General features: G+C 47.3%; 1 protein-coding gene across 4 annotated transcripts in view; it reads right to left on the bottom strand.

Annotated features, from left to right (window-relative positions):
• The window catches only part of NFATC2 (nuclear factor of activated T cells 2), a 159,392-nt gene that overhangs the window by 73,182 nt on the left and 66,154 nt on the right, over window positions 1–20,056 (bottom strand). For all 4 annotated transcript variants that reach the window (XM_030839102.2, XM_030839105.2, XM_030839100.2 and 1 more), the window contains exons 4-5: window positions 7,249–7,451; window positions 6,122–6,294 (exon numbers count right to left, since the gene is read on the bottom strand). In XM_030839102.2, coding sequence (XP_030694962.1) covers window positions 6,122–6,294; window positions 7,249–7,451 — 376 coding nt within the window. The remainder of the gene's footprint in view (window positions 1–6,121; window positions 6,295–7,248; window positions 7,452–20,056) is intronic.

The following is a 20,056-nucleotide window of genomic DNA, read 5'->3' on the forward strand; positions in this document are numbered from 1 at the left end:
TTCAGAAAAAGGCATACGAAACGACTGAATTTCCATACGGAAAACAACGCAACTGGACCCTATCTCACACCATACACAAAAATTAACCTGATATGGTTTGTATCCCTAAACCTAAAAGCCAGAATCAAAAACCTTCTAGAAGAAAACAGAAGAGAAGATGTCTGCTACCTTCAGATAGGTGGCGATTTCTTGGGAGAATATAATGAGTAATAATCCCAAAAGAAAAGAAAAGAATATACTAGACTTCATCAAAATAAAATACTGATGCTCTTAATAAGACACAATTGAGAAAAGAAATAGGCAAGCCACAGACCGGGGCAAAATATTCATAATACATAAATCTGACAACAGGTTCATACCCAGTGCAAAAGGAACTACTGTATATTAACAATAAAAATATGAGTCACCCAATAAAAAATGGGCAAAAGCTCTGAACAAACGCTTCACCAAAGAAGACACAGGACAGCCAATAAGCACACAGATTAGGGCTCAGCGTCATCAGTCTTTAGGGAAATGCAAATTATGGGTTATGCACAATGAGATACCATTTTACTCACTGTAATGGCTACAATTAGAAAGACTGGCAAAGCCAAATATTAGTGAGCAGGTGGAATTCTCAGACACTCTTGTACGGAGTGTAAAACGATTTGGAAAATACATACATTGGAACATATGGTTTTTTTTCCCCGTGACCCAGCAATTCCATTACTGGGTATTTACCCAAAAGAAATGAAAGCATCTGTCCACAAAGGCCTTGAAGGGGAACGTTCATAGCAGCCTTATTCATGATCCCCAAACCCCAGAAACAACCCAAATGTCTATCAGTGGTAAATAAACAATCGTTATATTCATACAATTGAATACTGTTCAGCAATAAAAAAAAATAAGAATGAACCAGCAAATCACGCAGTGACAGTGACGGATCTCAAAAACATCATGCTATAAGTAAAACAACCAGACACGAGACAGTCCATACTGTACTCTTCCATTACATGAAGTTCTAGAATGGGGAAAGCGCATCTATGGTTATAGAAACCAGAACAGTGCTTGCCTGTGTATGGGGCTGGGGAGGGGGCACTGGCTGAGGGGTAGGAGGAAACTTTCAGGAACGAAGGAAAACGCCCTGTATCTTGTTTGGAGTGGTGGTCACACTGGTGTATACGATTGTCAAAACCACTGAACAGAAGATTTACGGTCTGTGCAATTTAGTGTATCTTAATTATACCTTGGTAAAACACAACTATGTCATGAAAAGGGAGAGACTGAAAACACCACGTGAGAAAAGCCATTTTCTAGTCCACACCTCATACCCATGCCCCCAGTTCCTGCAAAACGAGCAAAGTGAATTTACACTCTGTGCTCTGAGCGGGCAGGGCCCGGGGGGAAATTGCTTTAGGTGTTTCCTGAAATGTGATGCACAGAGAGGCCCCTTTGCAGGGCATGGAGAAAACCCAAGGAAAGTTCTCAGAGAGAAGGCATCTGCCCCTGGGGACACATCCACTGTCTCATGGCTGCCTCTCTCTCCTGTTGGGCAGCCTGGGGACACTGTTTTCACACTTTCATTTTTTTCAACAAACATTCTAGAGACAGTTGCTATGGGCCAGGCCCTGGCTAACACCCACTGGTCCCTAACCTTACCTAAGAGAGACTGATAAGTAAATTGGGTGTCAGTGCACAGAGAGGGGACCCTATACCCTGTGGGGTGAGGGCAAGCTTCCTCCTCGAGGGGCCATCTAAACTGGGGCCTTGGATAAGGAGAGGTTAACTAAGCAACAGAAGGATGCGGGAACCCCACCTCCCAGCAGTAGGTCTCTAACTTTGCCGCACGTCAGAATCACTAGGCATCTCTCAAAGTCTCCGGGTTCAGGGCTCAACGCAGACCAACTGAATCAGAGTTTCTGGGGTGGGATTCAGGCATCCTATTTTTTCTTAGAAGTCCCCAGGTGATTCCAACAGGCAGCTAAGATTGCTCTGGATGGAGGTGACAGCATAGGCAGAAGCCTAGGCGCCAGAGGAAGATGCCCGTGCATTTGGGAATTGCGGAGCAGAGAGAAGAGTGAAGCCGAGAAATGCAGCTGAGGAGGTGTCGTGGGTTGAACGGAGCGCCATCAGGACTTCCTGCCCACCCAGAACCTCAGAATGTGACCTCATTTGGAAACAGGGTCTTCAATGATGTGAATAAGGATGAAGATGAAATCATCCTGGATTGCGGGGTCCTAAACCCCATGAGAGTGTCCTTAGGAGAGAGAAAAAAGGGCACACAGAGAAGGCCACGTGAAGATGGAGGTAGAGATTGGAGTGATGTGTCTACAAGCCAAGGAACGCTGGTGATCGCCGGCCACCACCGGAGGAGAGGGGCCTGGAACAGACTCTCCCTCCCTCAGAGCCTCCAAGAAGGAACCAGTCCTGATGACACCTTGATTTAGGGCTTCTGGCTTTCAGATCTGTGGGAGAATCAATTTCTGTGGCTGGAAGGCTCCCAGGTGGTGGTAATTGTCTTCGCCAGCCCTGGGAACTCGCACAAGAGGGAAGCAAGGGTTCCACCAGCACAAGGGAACTTGGAGTTGAAGCTGAGAGCTCTCAGGAACCCAGGGGGTAAGGCGAACTGTCCTATTCCAAGGGTCCCAGACGAGGAAAGGCTGCCCACAGCTGGGACCGTGTGCAGGGTCTCTGTTGGGCAAGACAAGGGTGTTGCTTCCTGACCTCTTCCACGTTCTCCTCCAGGTGGGAGGAGGGTGGGGCAGCCTCCAGAGCTTGGGAGACAGAGAAGGTTCGAAAGAGTCTCTGCTGAGAATAGGGGAGGGAACTCAAAGGACCTCCCTGGCAACACTGAAGATCCGCTGGAAACAGAAAGCTAGAAACACGGGGTGTCCCTCTGTGCACAGGTGAGATGTGCCCTTGGGCACACAGGCCTATAATAAATAGAAGAGATCTGCCTTTCTAGCAAGTAACTCCACTTTCCAAAGAGTGGCCTCCAGTAGCTTGTTCCAGACTTTTCTACTAGATTCTGAGAACTCAACCTTGATCCCTGAGACGTCACGTAAAAGACACCTCCAAAGTAAATAAGTTAGGCTTGCAAATGAGCACCAGCCCACTGAGTGTTTTTCTTACCCACCTACCTTCCCCAAGGGGTGGACATGAAGTCAATGAGTCAACACATACTTACTGTACACATACTGTGTTGATACGTGTCACAGACTAATTTGTCAACAAATACTGAATATCTCCCTAAGGATCAAACAGTCATTCAATTAGTCCATAAATGCTGATAGAACTGCCAGACAGAACAAAGAAGGAGATAAAAATGACAGAAGGCTCTGCCTTCTCTCCGCGAGAGGGAGGGTGGCCCATCAGTAGCTCCACTTGGTATTGCCAGAGAGGCTGCTGGTGCCGAAACCAAAAGAAGCTATTTCACAGAACTAGAAAGTTGGAGACTCTGCCTCTGCTCCCTACCGAGTAAAAATGAGTAAATCACCTTAACAAGAAATCACCTTACCAAGAAAGTCTCAGTTTCCTTATCTGTCAAAGCACAGTAGTTCAATCGGCCAAACACGTCTTTATAAGAATAGGAAAGCAAAAAACTGCTATGTTCAAAGTTCACGCAACTTTTAACACCCTGAGGATCTTGCTGGAGGTGCGTGCAACCAGTGATGACGCTTAAAGTCTCAGATTGACAGGAGATAGAATGACTTGAAGGACCCAAAGATGGAGAGAACAGGAGCTCCTATCAACGGTCCCTCCTGAGGCCTCCTGATCCCCACCTTGCTACAAACCACAGCCCCATCCTGGAGACTGAGTCATTTGCCAGAAAGGCAAGACCTTATCTTCTCAAAATCCCCCAAATCACTGAGGAAGAGCCTGAGTTTCCTTCCCCAAATGTCTTGAGATGTTCAAAACCAAGACCAGGGTGGGGCAGTCACCACGACTAGCACTTGGGGGACAGGGGTGGGGTCTGCTGGGCAGAGGAGGGGAATTCCTCCACTGTTTCTGTGATGATGTTTTTCAAACGCTTGCTCTCCTCTGTTGTCTGCTGTTGGGTCTTTCTCCTCTAACTTCAGAGCACAAACTCACCACCACATTCAGCCTGGTCCCCCATCCTGACTCACCAGCCTGGAAGAGATCACAGGCCTCCCTCATCCTTTTCCAAAGACCAATCAAGACCAAGTTCTGGTTTCTCTACCAAAGAGGGTCCGCCCTCTCCTCTTGCTGGCTGAAGGCCAGTCTTCCTCAATGCTTTCTGCATAAAATATTCATACTTTCCCTTTCCTAATTAGTGTCTAATTAAGACTACCTCTGATGAAACCGAGCCACGTGCAGTTCTCAGCTGACCTACAGAGTATTTTGACTTTGTTGTCGCTTTTCTTGAAAATCAGGAGATTATTGGTTTATCTTAAAAACAAAATCAGGGGCTTCCCTGGTGGCGCAGTGGTTGAGAGTCCGCCTGCCGATGCAGGGGACGTGGGTTCGTGCCCCGGTCCGGGAGGATCCCACGTGCCGCGGAGCGGCTGGGCCCGTGAGCCATGGCCGCTGAGCCTGCGCGTCCGGAGCCTGTGCTCCGCAACGGGAGAGGTCACAGCAGTGAGAGGCCCGCGTACCACAAAAAAAAAAAAAAAAAAATCAGATTTGGCCACACTGAGTCGACACTCCCACATGGAAACACTGGCTGGATTTGGGTAACAGCAACCCATTTAGGTGGGGAATGTGCCACCCTGGCCCCCAGTCTCTACCACTACTACCCACCCAACCCACTCCACTCATGTCCACGACCTCCCTCGTCTCTGCAGGCAGCTGATTCTGTGACACCTAATTATGGTAAAATGTCCAGTAAAAAGGGGGGAAAAAAACCCTGAAACATAATTGAATATGGAACATTACTGTAAGAGCACAAAAATATTCTTAGAAGAACGAGACTTTTTAAAACTAATAAAAACAGCTTTTGTTTCTGGAACAATGCTTACTTCTTTCTTCATGCTTTTAAAAATGACTTCTCAACTCTCAAAAGCTGAGCAGACAATAAGCTTTGTCACATCTAACTACAAAATCCAACAACAAACTTGCCCAAAGTACCTAAGAATGACCTCAAAGTGATTTCTTCTTTTGAAGCCTAACGTAGCTGGGCCAGGTCTCTGCTCAGAGACCTTCCGAACAGCAGATCTTGGCCACTCTGTACTGGATTCTGAAAATCTTCTGCATCTTTGTGTGGGTTAGCTTACACCAGACTGTAAGCTCACTGACGACAGAGAAAACATCTTGCTCATCTGCAGGCCCCCAGCACAGCACCAGACACTGAGCAGATTCTCAGTAAACACCCAGGGATGGGCTGAGGGGGATGGGCTGTGCTGAGGGCGATGGGGACGTGTGGCTCCTGCATGCCAAAGCTCCTGCTCAAATCCCAGCCCTGCTGAGACACGTTACACTGCCCCTCACCTCTCTCCCTCCTCTTCTCTAAAATGGGCATCGTGACACCAGCCATTGTCCAGGACTGCTGTGAGTATGTAAAGAGTACTACACACTGAGCACTTAGCCTAGTGACCAGTGGGGTCACAGTGCGGTAAGCGAGAGCCACTGTGATACTATCATTATTCTACTGAAAGAGAAGAGGAAAAAGGGACTTCCCTGGTGGCACAGTTGATGGGACTCTGCGCTCCCAATGCAAGGGGCCCGGCTTCGATCCCTGGTCAGGGAACTAGATCCCACACGCATGCCGCAACTGGGAGTTCGCATGCCACAACTAAGGAGCCCGCCTGCCGCAACTAAGACCCAGAGCAACCAAACAAATAAATCTAAAAAAAACAAAGGGGGCACTAAGTACAGTGAACTCACTCCAACTGCATCTACCCTTTTTGAGACCAGCACAACACTTATACATTTCAAATCTTCTCAACTAAGCTGTAGACTACTTATCAGCCATCATTCGTTTTGACAGTAAACCCTCCACACGTAAAGAGAAGCAGAGAGAAACCCTGAAATGTGCTCTGTCTCTGGCCCCTTTGGTCATCTTGGGCCACCGCTGACCCCTGCGGGTCACACATTCTTGCTGGGCACCTTGCCCAGGCTACACTGCCCAGGGTCACATACACTGCACTTGCCAAAAACCGACCCTGCCCAGAACCCAACTTACAGCACTCGATGGGGTTAGATGCTATCTGCAAGGAGACGATCCTTCCGCTGGACTCTGGAATGTGCACCCGGAACACCAGCCTCACCCGCGTGTTCTTCCTCCCGATGTCCGTCTCGCCTTTCCGCAGCTCAATGTCCGCGTTCCGAAGCTTCAGGATCCCCGCACAGTCAATGCTGCCGGAAAGTCAAGAACCCCACTGACAACTGACCATCTCGGGGAGCAGGAAAGGTCACCCGCAAGGGGGGCGGGGCATTGCAATACACGGATACATTTTTCAGCCAGGAATTTAAACCAAAATGGGGGTAAAACGCAAAGTAATTAGCAAAATCCCCCAGTGGAAATTACCTCTCTAGGGAGATTCTGCATGCTTACTTTTCTACTCTCAAAAGTACCTGAAAAACTCAAAGACGCAACTGGGAAAAATTGATTATGGACTATGCAATAGTAAGAGTAGTCATATGGACATTAAATACCTTGATTTGATAAATGTACTGTGGTCCCGTAAGAGAGCACGCTTGCTCTTAGGAAATGCACGCTTAAGCATTTAAAAGTAAAAAGGCATGATGTCTGCAACTAACTCGCGACCGGTTCAGGAAAAAATAAAGAGAGGGGGAGAAAAACAGTAATAAAGCAAATGGGGAAAATGTTAACAATTGGTAAACCTGAGCGAACAGTGTAACAGGAGTTCTTTGTACAATTCTCGCAGTTTTCATGTTTGAGATTATTCTCTAATAAAGTTTTTTAAACTCCGACACACGGGTGCAATGTTTCCCACAGTTTAGCCACATGCATATCCGCTCTGTGAGGTTAGACCTATCTGCATAGTTGTTTAATAATTTTAAGTCAAACAAATTTATAAATGTAAATAAATTTAGCCTCATCCCAAGCAACATAAACCAAAGATGCATAAGTATTCTTCCTCTCAATACACATGAAAAACATCTAGGTCTAGAACTTTTAAAATGGAGACTTTTAAAACAGAAACCTCTGTGGGTCCTTCACAAATTGGGAACCACTGTCTACGGTTGCTTCCATCAACTCCATCCTCCTCCCAAATCCCCGCCACTTGGCCCCATCACTTCCCCATGAAGACCCACTGCCCTCAGCCCTCAGCCCCCAGCCCTTACGTTGCCCTCATGTTGTTTTTTGGCTCCAGTGGAATCTCCAGGACTTTGGTGTTGCCCACGATCTTCTCGTAGCTGGTGGTGGTGACGGTTTTCCCCGTGATCCGGTGTACCTGGTAGAAGGCATGGGGCTTAAGGATCCGCTCGTCGGCCGTCCCAATGAAGATCTGAAGCCCCAGCGGCTTGTTTTCCATGTAGCCATGGAGCTGAGGGGGAGAAAACAAAACCAAATTATTACAGCACCATTAACATACAGGGTATGGTGGCTACAGTCCAACAAACAAAAACATCAAAGAAGCTCATGAGCAGCAGAAAGAACACAGAATTGCTGCAATGTCTAGAGCCATGGAGAATTGGAAGCAACTTGCATGTCCAGCCAGAGGGGGCTGCTTGGATAAATTATAGGGATCCTCTTTAAAATGGAATATTAAGCAGCCCTGAGAAAGACTGTGATAGATCAGATTGCATTTATGGAGAAACAGCCAGAAACTGTGCTTAATTGGTGACCGGGGGTCAGGGGGTGGCAGTGAGAAGAGAAAATAAGTGGAAACGATAAACCAGAGCTCTTGACAATGGGTTGCCTAGAAAGAAGGAACTTTCAGTTTTTATATGACTATATTCCAATTAACAAGTTAGATTTTATCATTTTAAAAAAGAAAGAGCAAGACAAAAGTACCGTCATCTAAACTGATAGAAAATTAAAGACTGGAAGAAAATATGTGTAATGTATAACATGCAAAGGATTAATGCATACAATACATAAAGAGTGCCTACAAGTGAATAAGCGAAGGACAAGATTCCTGGCCATCCTATTGAAAATCGAGTCCTACCCCCATGGCTGTCCCTAGCTCCTTTCCCTTCTTTTTAATCCCATAAAATATACTATATATTTTCTCAATTCCTTTTGCTTGGGTCTTTCTTCTACAACTAGACTATCACCTCATTGAGGGCAGGGATGTCTATTTATTTAACTTGCCACAGAATCCCTAGCATCTAGAATAATGCTTGGCACACAGTAGGCATTCTAGTACGTATCTGCTGAATGAATCAATAATGAATTTTTCAACAGAAAATTGGACAAGAGATTTGAACAGGCAATTCACAGAAAAACAAAGAAAAGCATAGAAAAGATGTTCAACTTGCCTTGTAAACAGGAAAATACAAATTAAACAACTATGAGATATCATTTTTTGCCCATTAGATGGGCACCCGTGTAGATATTTGATCATATCAAGTGTTTTGGAGGCTGTGAGGACACAGACACTCTCCCATAGCTGATAGGAACATAAACTGGTATAACTATTTTTGGAGTAGCAGTTATTAATATTAAAAATACATATTCCCTATGACCTAATAAATCCACTTCTCAGTATGGACCCCAGATGAAATGCTGTGCATGCAGGAGATATGCACAAAAATGTTTACTAACACGAAGAGAAAAATGAACAATTAGTTTCATCCATCAGGCTTATGAGTAATACATGTCCAGGCTATGAAAGACTACAACAGTTAAAAAACCAGTATGGTAAAGATCCGTGAACTTCACCCGGAAGATCTAAGACATACTATTAAAAAAGAAAAGCAATTCGTAAAAAAAAACATGGATAGCAGGATACAACTTATTTTTTTTAATGCTGAATGTTTCGATCCATTCATTTATACTCATGTAAATGCAATAGGAAAAGGTGTGGAAGGATGCGCTCCAGACTGACCACATCATGATCACTTCTAGGGATGCAGGAGATCAAGGTTGAGAAGGTGATCAAAGAGGAATTAACTTCATCCACAAAGTTACAGGCAGAAGAGCTGCCTGGAAACTTGTGGAATTTAACATTGGTTTTGAAAATTATACATAAGAAAAGAAAAACGGATGTTGAGCTAAGAGTCAGAAGGTGGGTTCCTGTCTTGCCACTCCCCAGCTGAGAAATGCTGGGCAAATCATGTAATCCTTCTGCGCCTCTGCTCCTTCCTCTGCAAACAGGGCGGAAGCGGGGTTATGACAAGTGACAACTCACTGAGACCCCACCCTTCCACAGAGTTCTACAAAATTTCAGTAGGATCTCCAGTCAAATGCCCAGAACCAAAGGCTCCAGGGCAATAGATAATCACACATGGTCTAGAACTGCACTGCCCAGTATAGCAAGCAATACAAAAATTTAATTGAAAGGTCAGTTTCTCAGTCACATGAGCCGCACCTTCCAAGCGCTCAATGGCCACAAATGGCTGGTGCCATAATGAACGGCACAGATACAGGACGTTTCCATCATCGAGAAAAGGTCTTTCAGACGATGCTGGTCCAGAAAGATGGTGTTCTCTTGTGCCCCTCTAAACACTGGACCAAGAGGCGAGCTAAGGGTGGAGCAGAGCCAGATGGCAACCTTCTTCATAACCTGCCAGGCTGACACCTACAACATTTACATAAGCGTCTGATACACACCGGAGAGGCACCCTGGGGCAAAGGTGGAAGTGAAGTCAGTCTGTTATCTTTCTCCCCCATGCAAACTGAAGAACAGGTACTGTTCTTGAGAAAAATCAAAGGAGGAAGGGCAGCTTCGAGGACAGATTCTGTTTTTGTTGTTCTTGCTTTGCATTTGGACCCAAGATACATATCTTTCCTCACCTCCTGTCCTGGATTTATCAGGAGGTGGTAAACACAGTATCATCAGAATCAAGGAGGAGAGCAGGTAGGATAGAGAGTGACCCTAATGGTCTGAGGTTCCTTCCTCCTTCCCGGGATCTAAGAGCAGAAATTGCAGGCTGCATGTACTCAGGGTAAACAGCCAGAGAACACCTGGGGATAAAATCCGTCACATCCCAAAGGAGTCCAGCCACCTCTAGTCCCCTCCCCTGATGGTACACTAGTCCAAGCCGCTACTGCCTCTCCCTGGAGTGACCACCACTGCTCCCTAACTGACCTCTTGCTGGTCTTTAACAGAATAGCCCTCTGATCTTTAAAAAATGCAAAGCAGACCCAGACGTTCCCCTGCTTACAACCCTCCAAAGACTTCCTGTGGCCGGCGAATAAAATCCAAACTTGGTACCATGGTCTATGAGGCTTCCAACAGCCCAGCCTCTGTCTTCCAGCCCTTCCACCCCATTAGGCTCCTGCCAGCACCAGCCATCCTTCTGTTCCCTGAGCACACCAAGCTCTCTCCGACCTCAGGGCCTTTGCACAGCCATCTTCTCTGCTGGCATACTCTTCCACTGGTACATTTAGCTCTCAGATCTTCAGGTCTTTCCCAAACCACATTAGTTACATACACCCAGTGCCGGAGCCAGCTATTCCACCCTTGCAGTTGCTTAAATTTTCAGGAATTTTAAGAGCCATTAGACATTACTTTGATAGCCTGAAATTAGCCACGATGAGAATATTTACACCACAAAAAGTGCTAAATGCTACAAATCGGGGCTTTTTCTAGAGAAGCAGATGTTAAACATTCACTGACACACCACAGGAATAGTTACTTCGTTACCATCTGGAATTTTCTTGTTAGTTGTTAATTTGCTTAGTATCTCTCTTTTCCACTTGAACAGGAAGTCCATGGTAGGAGAAAGCGTGTTTGTTTTGTTCGGTGTGATCAATAAGCATGTGGAATCAATGGTCACCAGCAACAACCGGGCAGCAGCTAAGTGTACACCGTCCCCAGGCCAAGCACCACACTCAACGTTTTACATGTATCACAACAATTCTAGGTAGGAGGGGCCCATTTTATAGATGAGAAAACTGAGGCTGGCAAAGTCCTGGCAACTTGCCCCAGTGGACACTGTTAGTACAGGGCAGGGCCAGGATGCGGACTCCGGGCCTTCAGGCTCTAAGTCCATTCCCAGCGTGCTGTCTGTGCCCTTGGCGTCTGACAGACTCACAGCTGCTCTCTGATCTACAACTACAGCTCAGAAAGTGCAGATTACGTTCTCAAAGGAAACACGAGCAAGTGCGAAATTATAAGATCAAGAGTGCTCTTCCTGCTGAACAAGAAGGGGCGGGGGCAGGGGAGGAGGAAGGGAGATGGAGGGAGCCAGAGAAACAGGCAACAGCAACCAAGACAAACAACGCTGCCCCTCAAGAGAAGAACCCACTTCTTTAAGCGGGAACTTTGTGTGTCCCGGGCTGAGCAGCCCCTAGTTGAGCTGGACTAGCTGATGCCATGTGAGCAGATGGAACCCACCTCACCCTCGTGAGCGCCCCCTCCCACGTAAGACAGGTCTCTGCTGTCAGAGGGCGTGGTAGAGCAGGAAGGAGAAAGGATTTCACGTTTGGTCAGACGTACCCAGCTCTCAGTCCAGGCCCTGCTTCTTATCAGCAGCTGTGTGACCTCAGAGCAGTGACTCCACCTCTCTGAGCCTCCATTTGCTCCTATAAAACAGGGACATCACTTCCCACTGCCCAGGGCTCTTTGAAGGCTAAAGAAGATGACCTTTATAGGGCCCCAAAGCCCAGCACACAGGAGGTACCCATGAAACGAGAATTCTCCTTGTCATCGGAGGCTGATGCAAATCAAAACACGGAGGTGATAGGACGGAACTGAATGGAGAAGTGAAGAATGAATGTGAAATACCCACGAGGTGAAAAACAACCCCAAACATCCTGATGTGTGGTGAAACCCAGGCACTCATTCCCTCATCTCTGTGGGCAGCTGAAGAACCCCTGACGTGGAGGGCTGGGAGGAGGGGGGTGGGGGAAGAAACCAAACCATCTAGCGTGAAAAAAACACTTCCCCTCCGATCCCCACCCTCCCCTTCCCTGAAGGTGGCAGAAGATGACCAGAGCGTGTGCATTCTGGAGGAGGCTTGACAGCTCTCCGGAGGTTTGATAAGACCCTATGGCTATTTACTTGCCTCTCCAAAAACTGAGTGATTTGGGTCTTGCAAACAGAACCTGATGCCTTGGGATGGCACGACCTGCCCTCAAGGTCTCAAATGCCCCATTGCCCCCATTTTAGGAAGACCTGGGTCTCGAGGCCTCTTTCCAGGCTTCTTCAAAGATAAGGTCATCTCAGGAGCATGGCAAGCAGGGTGGCCTCCCAGCCATAGCAGACTCCCGCCTGCCCACCCATTGGAACCTAGAAGCTCAAGGTCAGCCAACCTCCAAAGCACAAGAGGCTCCACCTCCTGCAGCCAGGGTGAGAGCAAAAGTCTTCTGTTTTTCGCAGAAAATTTCCCAAGCAGTCTACAAGATTCCAGGAAGAAGGGGTGCTTCTGGGGCACATCATGAGGGCCTGCCGCACAGCTAGGGGGTGTCAGAGCTGATTTAATCTGCACAGCAACACACGGAAGGAAAAGCAAGGTGATCCCTTTTCTGGGTGAGAAAGCCAAGGCTCAGCGGGGTTAAGTGACTTGCTCATGACCCTAAGCTCCAAAGCCATCGAGTGGAAGCTCAGGGATGTGGCCAGATTTGCTTCCCCGGTGTCGCAGCTGCCTCCTGACGCTCCCAGATGCTGGACTATATATATTACGACAGGCAGGTCCATCCCACCAGCTCAGCCAAAAGAACCCAGACTTGAAATGGTCTCCACATCTCAGAGACCCCCCGTTTCCCAGAGAAAGCGCATCAGAACCACGCCTGCCCCAAATTCAAGCTCTGCCCCCTCTTAGCAGCAACTGAACTGTCCTGAGGCACAGGTACATGTGGATATTTGCTTTCCCTTCGTCTTGTTATAAAAGTTATAAGGGTTCATCATTCATTGCAGAAAAAATAGACAATATAAAAATATATATATTATAGAGAAAATACTCTCTCAAAATAAATAAGCACTTTAGTGTACATCCTTCCAGACGCTTCTTCTAGGCACTTCGAGAAACATATCTGGGATTCTATTTCAGATATTGTTTCCACTTAACAATATAATGTGACCATTGCCCTTTGTCATTAAATGTTGTCCACTGGGACAATCTCAAATAACTGCATAGTATCTCCCTGGGCTTAGACTGGCACAAGGCAAGTGAGGTTCCCCGGGCACATGGTTTAAGGAGGCACCGGCTCTCAGGGCTGTGCAAATGTTATCTGAGTACCTGAAAGTGAGTGCTACCTTAAATTTTGCCCTGCCCTGCATCCCTTGTTTCCATCCTATGTTTGGACTCACAGCTTAACCTCTACAGTTGGGCATTTAGGTTGTTCAAACATTCCCCATTATATAATGTTGCAATGAGAACCCATAAATGACACTTCCTTGAAAACAATTTTTCTATCAACTCTGTTCAGAGTTTTTAAATACTCTCAGATGGATGGGGCTGCCATCAAATCTGAAACGTGGGATTGATTTTCAAAATGGCAACAGGCCAAGGAAACTGTTTTGAATTTTACTAAAATCAAACTTTAACAATGTTAAGTAGCATTTTTTTGTTGAATCTGGAATATTAGGAAATTGGTATCGTCCTCAAATATTACATTGTGAAAGAAGGGAAAAGCCCATGGGGATGTTTTATTGTAATTCCCAACTGCCACACAGCACGCAGGGAGAAAGTTTTTTACAAATACACGTGGATCTCAAATTCTGCCTTTACTTTTGGATGCAAAAATTGCAGAACATAGCTGCTACCCCAAGCCCACTCCCATCTCACTCTCTCTCTCTCTCTCTCTCACACACACACACACACACACACACACACACACACACACACGCACGCACACACACACACACACCAGGAAAACTACTCCATGATTTTACTCTTATCTCAGCATTACATATCCATCTAATGGGCACATATTAATAACATCATTAAAAACCCTAATTCATGATAACTCCCTCCGCCTCACCTCCATATCGGATCCACCTCAGAGTCCTGTCAATTTGATTTCCTACAGTGCACTCAAATCCATCACCATTTCCACATCCATCACTTCCACCCTAGTCCAAACTACGACTATTTCTCTCCTAAAGAGTTTCCCTGCATCCCCTCCGGTCCCCACCCACGACTTTCTACCCTGTGGCCAGAATGACCTTTTATGAACTCCCAGCTCCCACTGACGACACCACCATGTGCAATCTGACCCCACCTCACATCACACCCCGACCCCCTTACCAGGGGTTCTCTGTGTCTGATCTTTCAGAAACAATCCCCCAGTCACTGTCTCCACCACCTCTGCCCTAGGTAATTCCTAGTCATACCGCAGAATGTGACTCAAATACTATTTCCCAAAAAAAGTCTTTCCTTGCTCCCCGGACAAGGCGGGGCCTCCCAGCAATAGTCTTCTTTGTTATATTTCTCATAATTGCAAGACATAATTAGGTGTCCAATTAATTGTGGCGTGCCTGTCCCCTTTCCATCCTCCTAAAGTTCCATCAACAACTCAACTGCCCTTTTACAGAAGAGGAAACGGAGGCTCAGAGACATGAGGTCCCCAACCAAGCAAGCAGCAGTGCAGGGATTTGAACCCAGCTCTGATGCCAGGAGGAATATTTCCTTCATCTGCTCTATGTGCGACTGATGCAAAAGACAGAACAAGGGTGCCAACCAGGTAAAACCTGACCTGGTTGAAATATGTAAACCTAAGAGCAGAGCCCACAGAAACAGGGTGTACCCAAACCTGTGATAGACAATTTTGCAGTTATTTTTCAAAATTACAAATGTACACTCCCTTTGCTGTAGTAATTCCACTACTGGTAAGTGGGTTATCCCATGGATGCCCTGGCAGATGTGCAGAGAAAAACTAATGACAAGGTTATTCAATGCAGCGCTCTTTAAAACAGCAAAATATTGGAAACGACCTAAGGCCCATGAAAAGAGTACTGGTTAAATCAGTATTGGGATATTACAGAGTATAATACTGTTATTAAAAAAAAAAAAGAACGAGTATGCTGGGGACCAGCATGACAGTGAACATGAATGGCAACCCCTGGAGTTGTGCACTGCACAATCTGGGCAACCACATGGGGCACCCTAAGGAAGCTTTTTATATAGCAATATAGAATAATCTCCAAAATACACCATAACCGTGAGAACAAATATATGTGTTTTTAAGGTGGAGAAGGGATGTATGTATGTGTGTGTGTGTGTGTGTGTGTGCCCAAAATAAAAGTAGAAAAGAAACCAGGTCTTGTTTTAAAATGCCCACTGGACTTTGATCATTCCCAGTAAGGAGCTCTGTTGTCCCATGACTCCATGGTTGTAGCTCCCCTAAACCCAATATATTGGTTAAAATTCAACTCAAATGAATGTATACCACAAAAATAAAGCCAAAATATTCATTCAAAGAAAGAGACACCCCCCCCCCGGTCTGCTTTTCTCTTTGTAAACCTTGACATTTCTTTTAAGGGACACAAAGAAGGTAAACTAAAGGGATGAAGGTACAAATGCATGTGCAACGTCCCATCCCATCCTGTAAGAAAAGTCAAGACCCAGGACCCACCCACAGAAACGTCAAGAGCAGGAGTCCAAGGTGGAGGCCTTCAGCAAAGGAAGAGGCAGGCTGAGGTGCCAGCAGGGTCCTTTCGAGTTAAGGGTATGGGGCCCACACCAACAGAGAAGCAAACCGCACACCACATCCACTGGAGCAGCAAGTCTTGGTGGCTCAGCGTTTGAAATCCAGCGAGAATCTGCTTCTCGCAAGCCCGATTACCACCACTAGGGTCTGAGCTACCATCATCTCTTGCCTGGACCATTGCAGTAACCTCCTTCCAGGGTCTCCCTGCTTCCATCCTTGCCCACCTCTTCTCCTCCCCGCTCCACATGACCTTCTGCACACAGCAGCTAGAATGATCTTTAAGACTGTACATTAGATCTTGTTGCTCCTCTACTCAACCACCGCTCCCACCCACCCCGCCACAGCAAACATCTTTTTTTTTTTTTTTTTTTTTTGGCGGTACGCGGTCCTCTCACTGTTGTGGCCTCTCCCGTTGCGGAGCACAGGCTCCGGATGCACAGGCTCAGCGGCCATGGCTCACGGGCCCAGCCGCTCCGCGGCACGTGGGATCCTCCCGGACCGGGGCACGAACCCGTGTCCCCTGCATCGGCAGGCGGACTCTCAACCACTGCGCCACCTGGGAAGCCCACAGCAAACATCTTTTTCGGATCAAAAAGCCAATGTCTTTAACGTGACTCAGAAGATCCTATATGATCTGAACCGTCTCCTCCATCTCCAACCCTCCCTCCCCGCTCCCTCCACTGCAGCCACACCGGCCCCGTTGTCCTCAGACAAGCCACGCACACCAGGCACGCTCCAGCCTCAGGGTCTCAGCACGAAGCGCTCCCTGTGCTTGGTGCACTCATGCCGCATCCTCCCAGGGCTCATCCTCCTTGTCGCTCAAACCTCTCCCCAAACGACCCCGTATCAGAGAGCCCTTCCCCGACCACTCATCCCAACACGGCCCCCAACGCCCATCTCACTCTTCACCTACCCACCCTGCTTTATGCTGCAACAGCCATTTACCGTAGCCTGCTGTCGCGTGATATATTTATTTGATTTTTTTCCCTTCTCCGGTCCCTCCCTGACTAGAGCAGCAGCAGCTTACCTGTCTGGCTCACAGAGGCATGTGCAGTGCCTAGAACACCACGCAGGTGCTCAACACGTGAGCGACCCTAGGAGGGAGGGGAGCCCCACCAGCGGGGTCTGAGTGGCTATCATCCCTCCAGACCCTCCCCTCCGCCATGACGAAGGGCGGTCGTGCTGCCCACGGCAGCTAGCTTCCAGGCCCACAGCGAACACTGTGTCCTGCTCAGCGTGCACAGGACTCGGCTGGTGAGACAACCGACACCGGGACTCCCCTGCTCCAAGGAGAGGTGACAGCATCTCCAGGGTGTGATGGAAGAGGGGCCCCACGTCTGCTTTCTCACCCAAGCGGGGATCCCGCTGGCCGGATATGTCTTCAGCCTCGCAGGGAGACCTCTGTGACCAGACGCCTCTCTGCTAGCGTCACATTCTATTTTATTATTGTATTTTATTTTTTATTTAACTTGAGGTAGAGTTGATGTATAATATTCAAGTTTCAAGTGTACAACATAGTGATTCACAATTTTTAAAGGTTGTCTTCCATTTATAGTTATTATAAAATATTGGCTCTGTTCCCTGTGTTGTACAATATATCCCTGTAGCTTGTTTATTTTATACCTAGTAGTTTGTACCTCTTAATCTCCCCTACCCCTATCTTGCGCCTGCCCGCTTCCACAGGGCCACGTTTTAAAAATCACATGGCGAGCCATAAAAAGAGAATGAGACACTTTGCACGGGCTCGAAAACAAAACAAGTCAGTCTCTCTCAGTATTCTAAATTAAGAATCAAGTCATTCTATATTTCTCACATCACTGGAAATTAAAAACAGACATATCTACCGCAGAGCAAGCACGATGACTGAAGAGAGAGGCTTGATGGCCTGAAACATGCTAAATTTGTTTCCAATTACCATGTCCACATTTGAAACCCCAAGGAAGCCATAGAAAACAGAGTGGCGAGATCAGAGACAGGCACATTAGCCTAATGGGATTCAGGACCCAGTGCTGTCCTGCATTCTACTCTCCCCACAGCACCGCCCCCCAGGGGTCTCTGAACAAAGAAACTGGATCACTTTGCCCCCTCCCTCCTGGAGACACCAACTTTCCCTTCTCCGGTCCCACCTGCCCCACTGTACTCTCAGCCCCCTGCTTCGGGTCCACTCAACAGAAATGTCAGAAAAAAAAAGAAAAAAAAGAAATGTCAGCTCCCCACCAGCATCCCCATCCCGACCAACTCTCTCTCCAGGCCAAGGAGTGACTGAGTCATAGAGGAGATGAGTCTGGAAGTGCTGGACTGAAATATGCGAGCCTTCTCGGAGTGGACCTTTGGAAGGAGTTTTGGTTTTTTGTTGCTTTAAGAAGCCAAACGAATACTTTTCACATCTTCTCTCTGTCCCATGCCTTGGGTAGAACCAATGTAACACGGAGATTAAGAGCATGGACCCTGGAGAAGCCAGACCATCTGGGGTTACATCCTGGCACGGCACTGACTCTGTCGTGGTAGGGAAGTTAGTTTACCTCTCCGGGCCTCAGTTTCTTCATCTGTATATGGGACTAATGACAACGTCCCCTCACTGGGTTGCTGGGAGGATCAAGTGAGTGACACACAAAGCAGGTTGTAGGCGTTCGATCAATATCAACTTTCACAAACATTCTTTCACCTATGGCTGGTGACTCTGGACAATGAAATTCCTCCCTCTAGTCTAAGTTCTTGGAGGAAATCATCTTGAAGGTTATCTTTCGGCTCTAACGTGTGATACTCTTCAGGTGCATTTAGAAAATCCAAATGCCTCATCACAGTCTACAAAACCCTGCATGATCTGGCCCTTGCCCACGTCACCAACTTCATCTCCCCGACCCTGGTCCAGCCACACGGGCCCCCTTGCTGCTCCTTAAACAGGCTGAGTTTGCCCCTACCACAGGGCCTTTGCACTTGCGCTCCCCCAGCCTAGAACACTCTTCCCTCAGGTCTTCCCATGGCTGGTAATCCCCTGATTCTTTAGGTCGTAGCCTAAATTCAGGGCCTTCTTTGAGCAGCCTGGCTAAAGCAGAGGCTAGGCTCCCCACTGTCGCGCCATCATTCCTGCTGATTTCCTTCGAGAAGCGTTATCTTATACATTTGCTCATTGCTGACTGTCTGTCCTCCCCACCCCAGCCCCTGCTAGAATGAAAGCTTATTCATCACCACGTCCCAGCACCTTGAATAGTACCTGGCATATAGCAGATGTCCAATAAATATTTGCTGAGTAAATGAATGAACAGATTAATTTTCAGGTTCCTATGTGGCTCAGCATACTGCCAAGTGATTCATCCTCCAGTGACCCTGAGAAAGGAGGCTTATTCATGTCTAGAAGAGAATCCCCATGTTTGGAGTCTGCATGAATTCACTACCACTTGAGCCAGTCTGCAGGAATGTGTCTCACCGTGAAAGAGACATATTATACCAGGCTAATTCCATTGGAAGTCAAAGAGGACACAAGCTCAGGCTGGAAAAATGAAGTGTACAATCTCTTCTCTAGCAGCATTTAGGAATGGACACAGGGAGAGACTGAGTCAAAAGTACAATGACTCGGCAGCCTCTTGGAGGTGGTGAGGAAAGGTGAGGCACGGGCAATGCCCTCTGCCACCTGTGCGTTCACCCAAAGACCAGACAACAGGAGAGACTATGTTTCAAAAACATTTCTCCACGAGTCTCTCGCTCAGGGCCCCAACCTGATACTGAGGAACAAAGCGTCTGATGTCTGCATGGGACCTGGTCTCTGGGAGAAGAAGGGAAGAGGGGAGAAACTGAGTCCCCCTGGAGGGAGCAATTGAGGACTGAAGGCAGCTCATGAAAACCTTGTGCACCTATCTGACCCTGACCAGTGGTACCCAACATGGCAGCGTGAACACCCAAGGATGCTGGGATGAGAATCCCACAGCCGGCTCCAACAGCAGCCCCTCTGAACACTTGGATAAAACATCCCAAAGAAACTGCAGCTCAGCCTCACATAAATGTTCCACCAAAGACAGGGTCATCTGGGCGAGGCATAAACTTTGGCCCTTCCTCTTTCCCTTGGGCCAAAAGCTGAAAAAGAACCCAGAGATGGTGAAGAGGGAAAAGCCAGGACTTGTGAAATGCAAGACAGCCAGCTGAGCCAGTCAAGGCCTTCAAAAGGTGAGTTATTCCCAATCAAATGACACACCTCCCCCCCCCCCACCCCAAAGGCCACGCAGGTCTCTCTGGATCCAGACCAAAAATTCTGAGTCACTTTTGCCACAAAGGGGAAAAAAAGGAGAAGGCAGACGTGATGTGTACCTTTCCGCACGCTATTTTGGGATTTTAATATCCAATTTCTTTCGTTTCAAAGGGTGGGTTTTTGGAGGGTTCTGCATAACTTTTGTA

The sequence above is a fragment of the Globicephala melas genome, chromosome 15 (assembly GCF_963455315.2).
Source record: "Globicephala melas chromosome 15, mGloMel1.2, whole genome shotgun sequence".
Classification (NCBI taxonomy): domain Eukaryota; kingdom Metazoa; phylum Chordata; class Mammalia; order Artiodactyla; family Delphinidae; genus Globicephala; species Globicephala melas.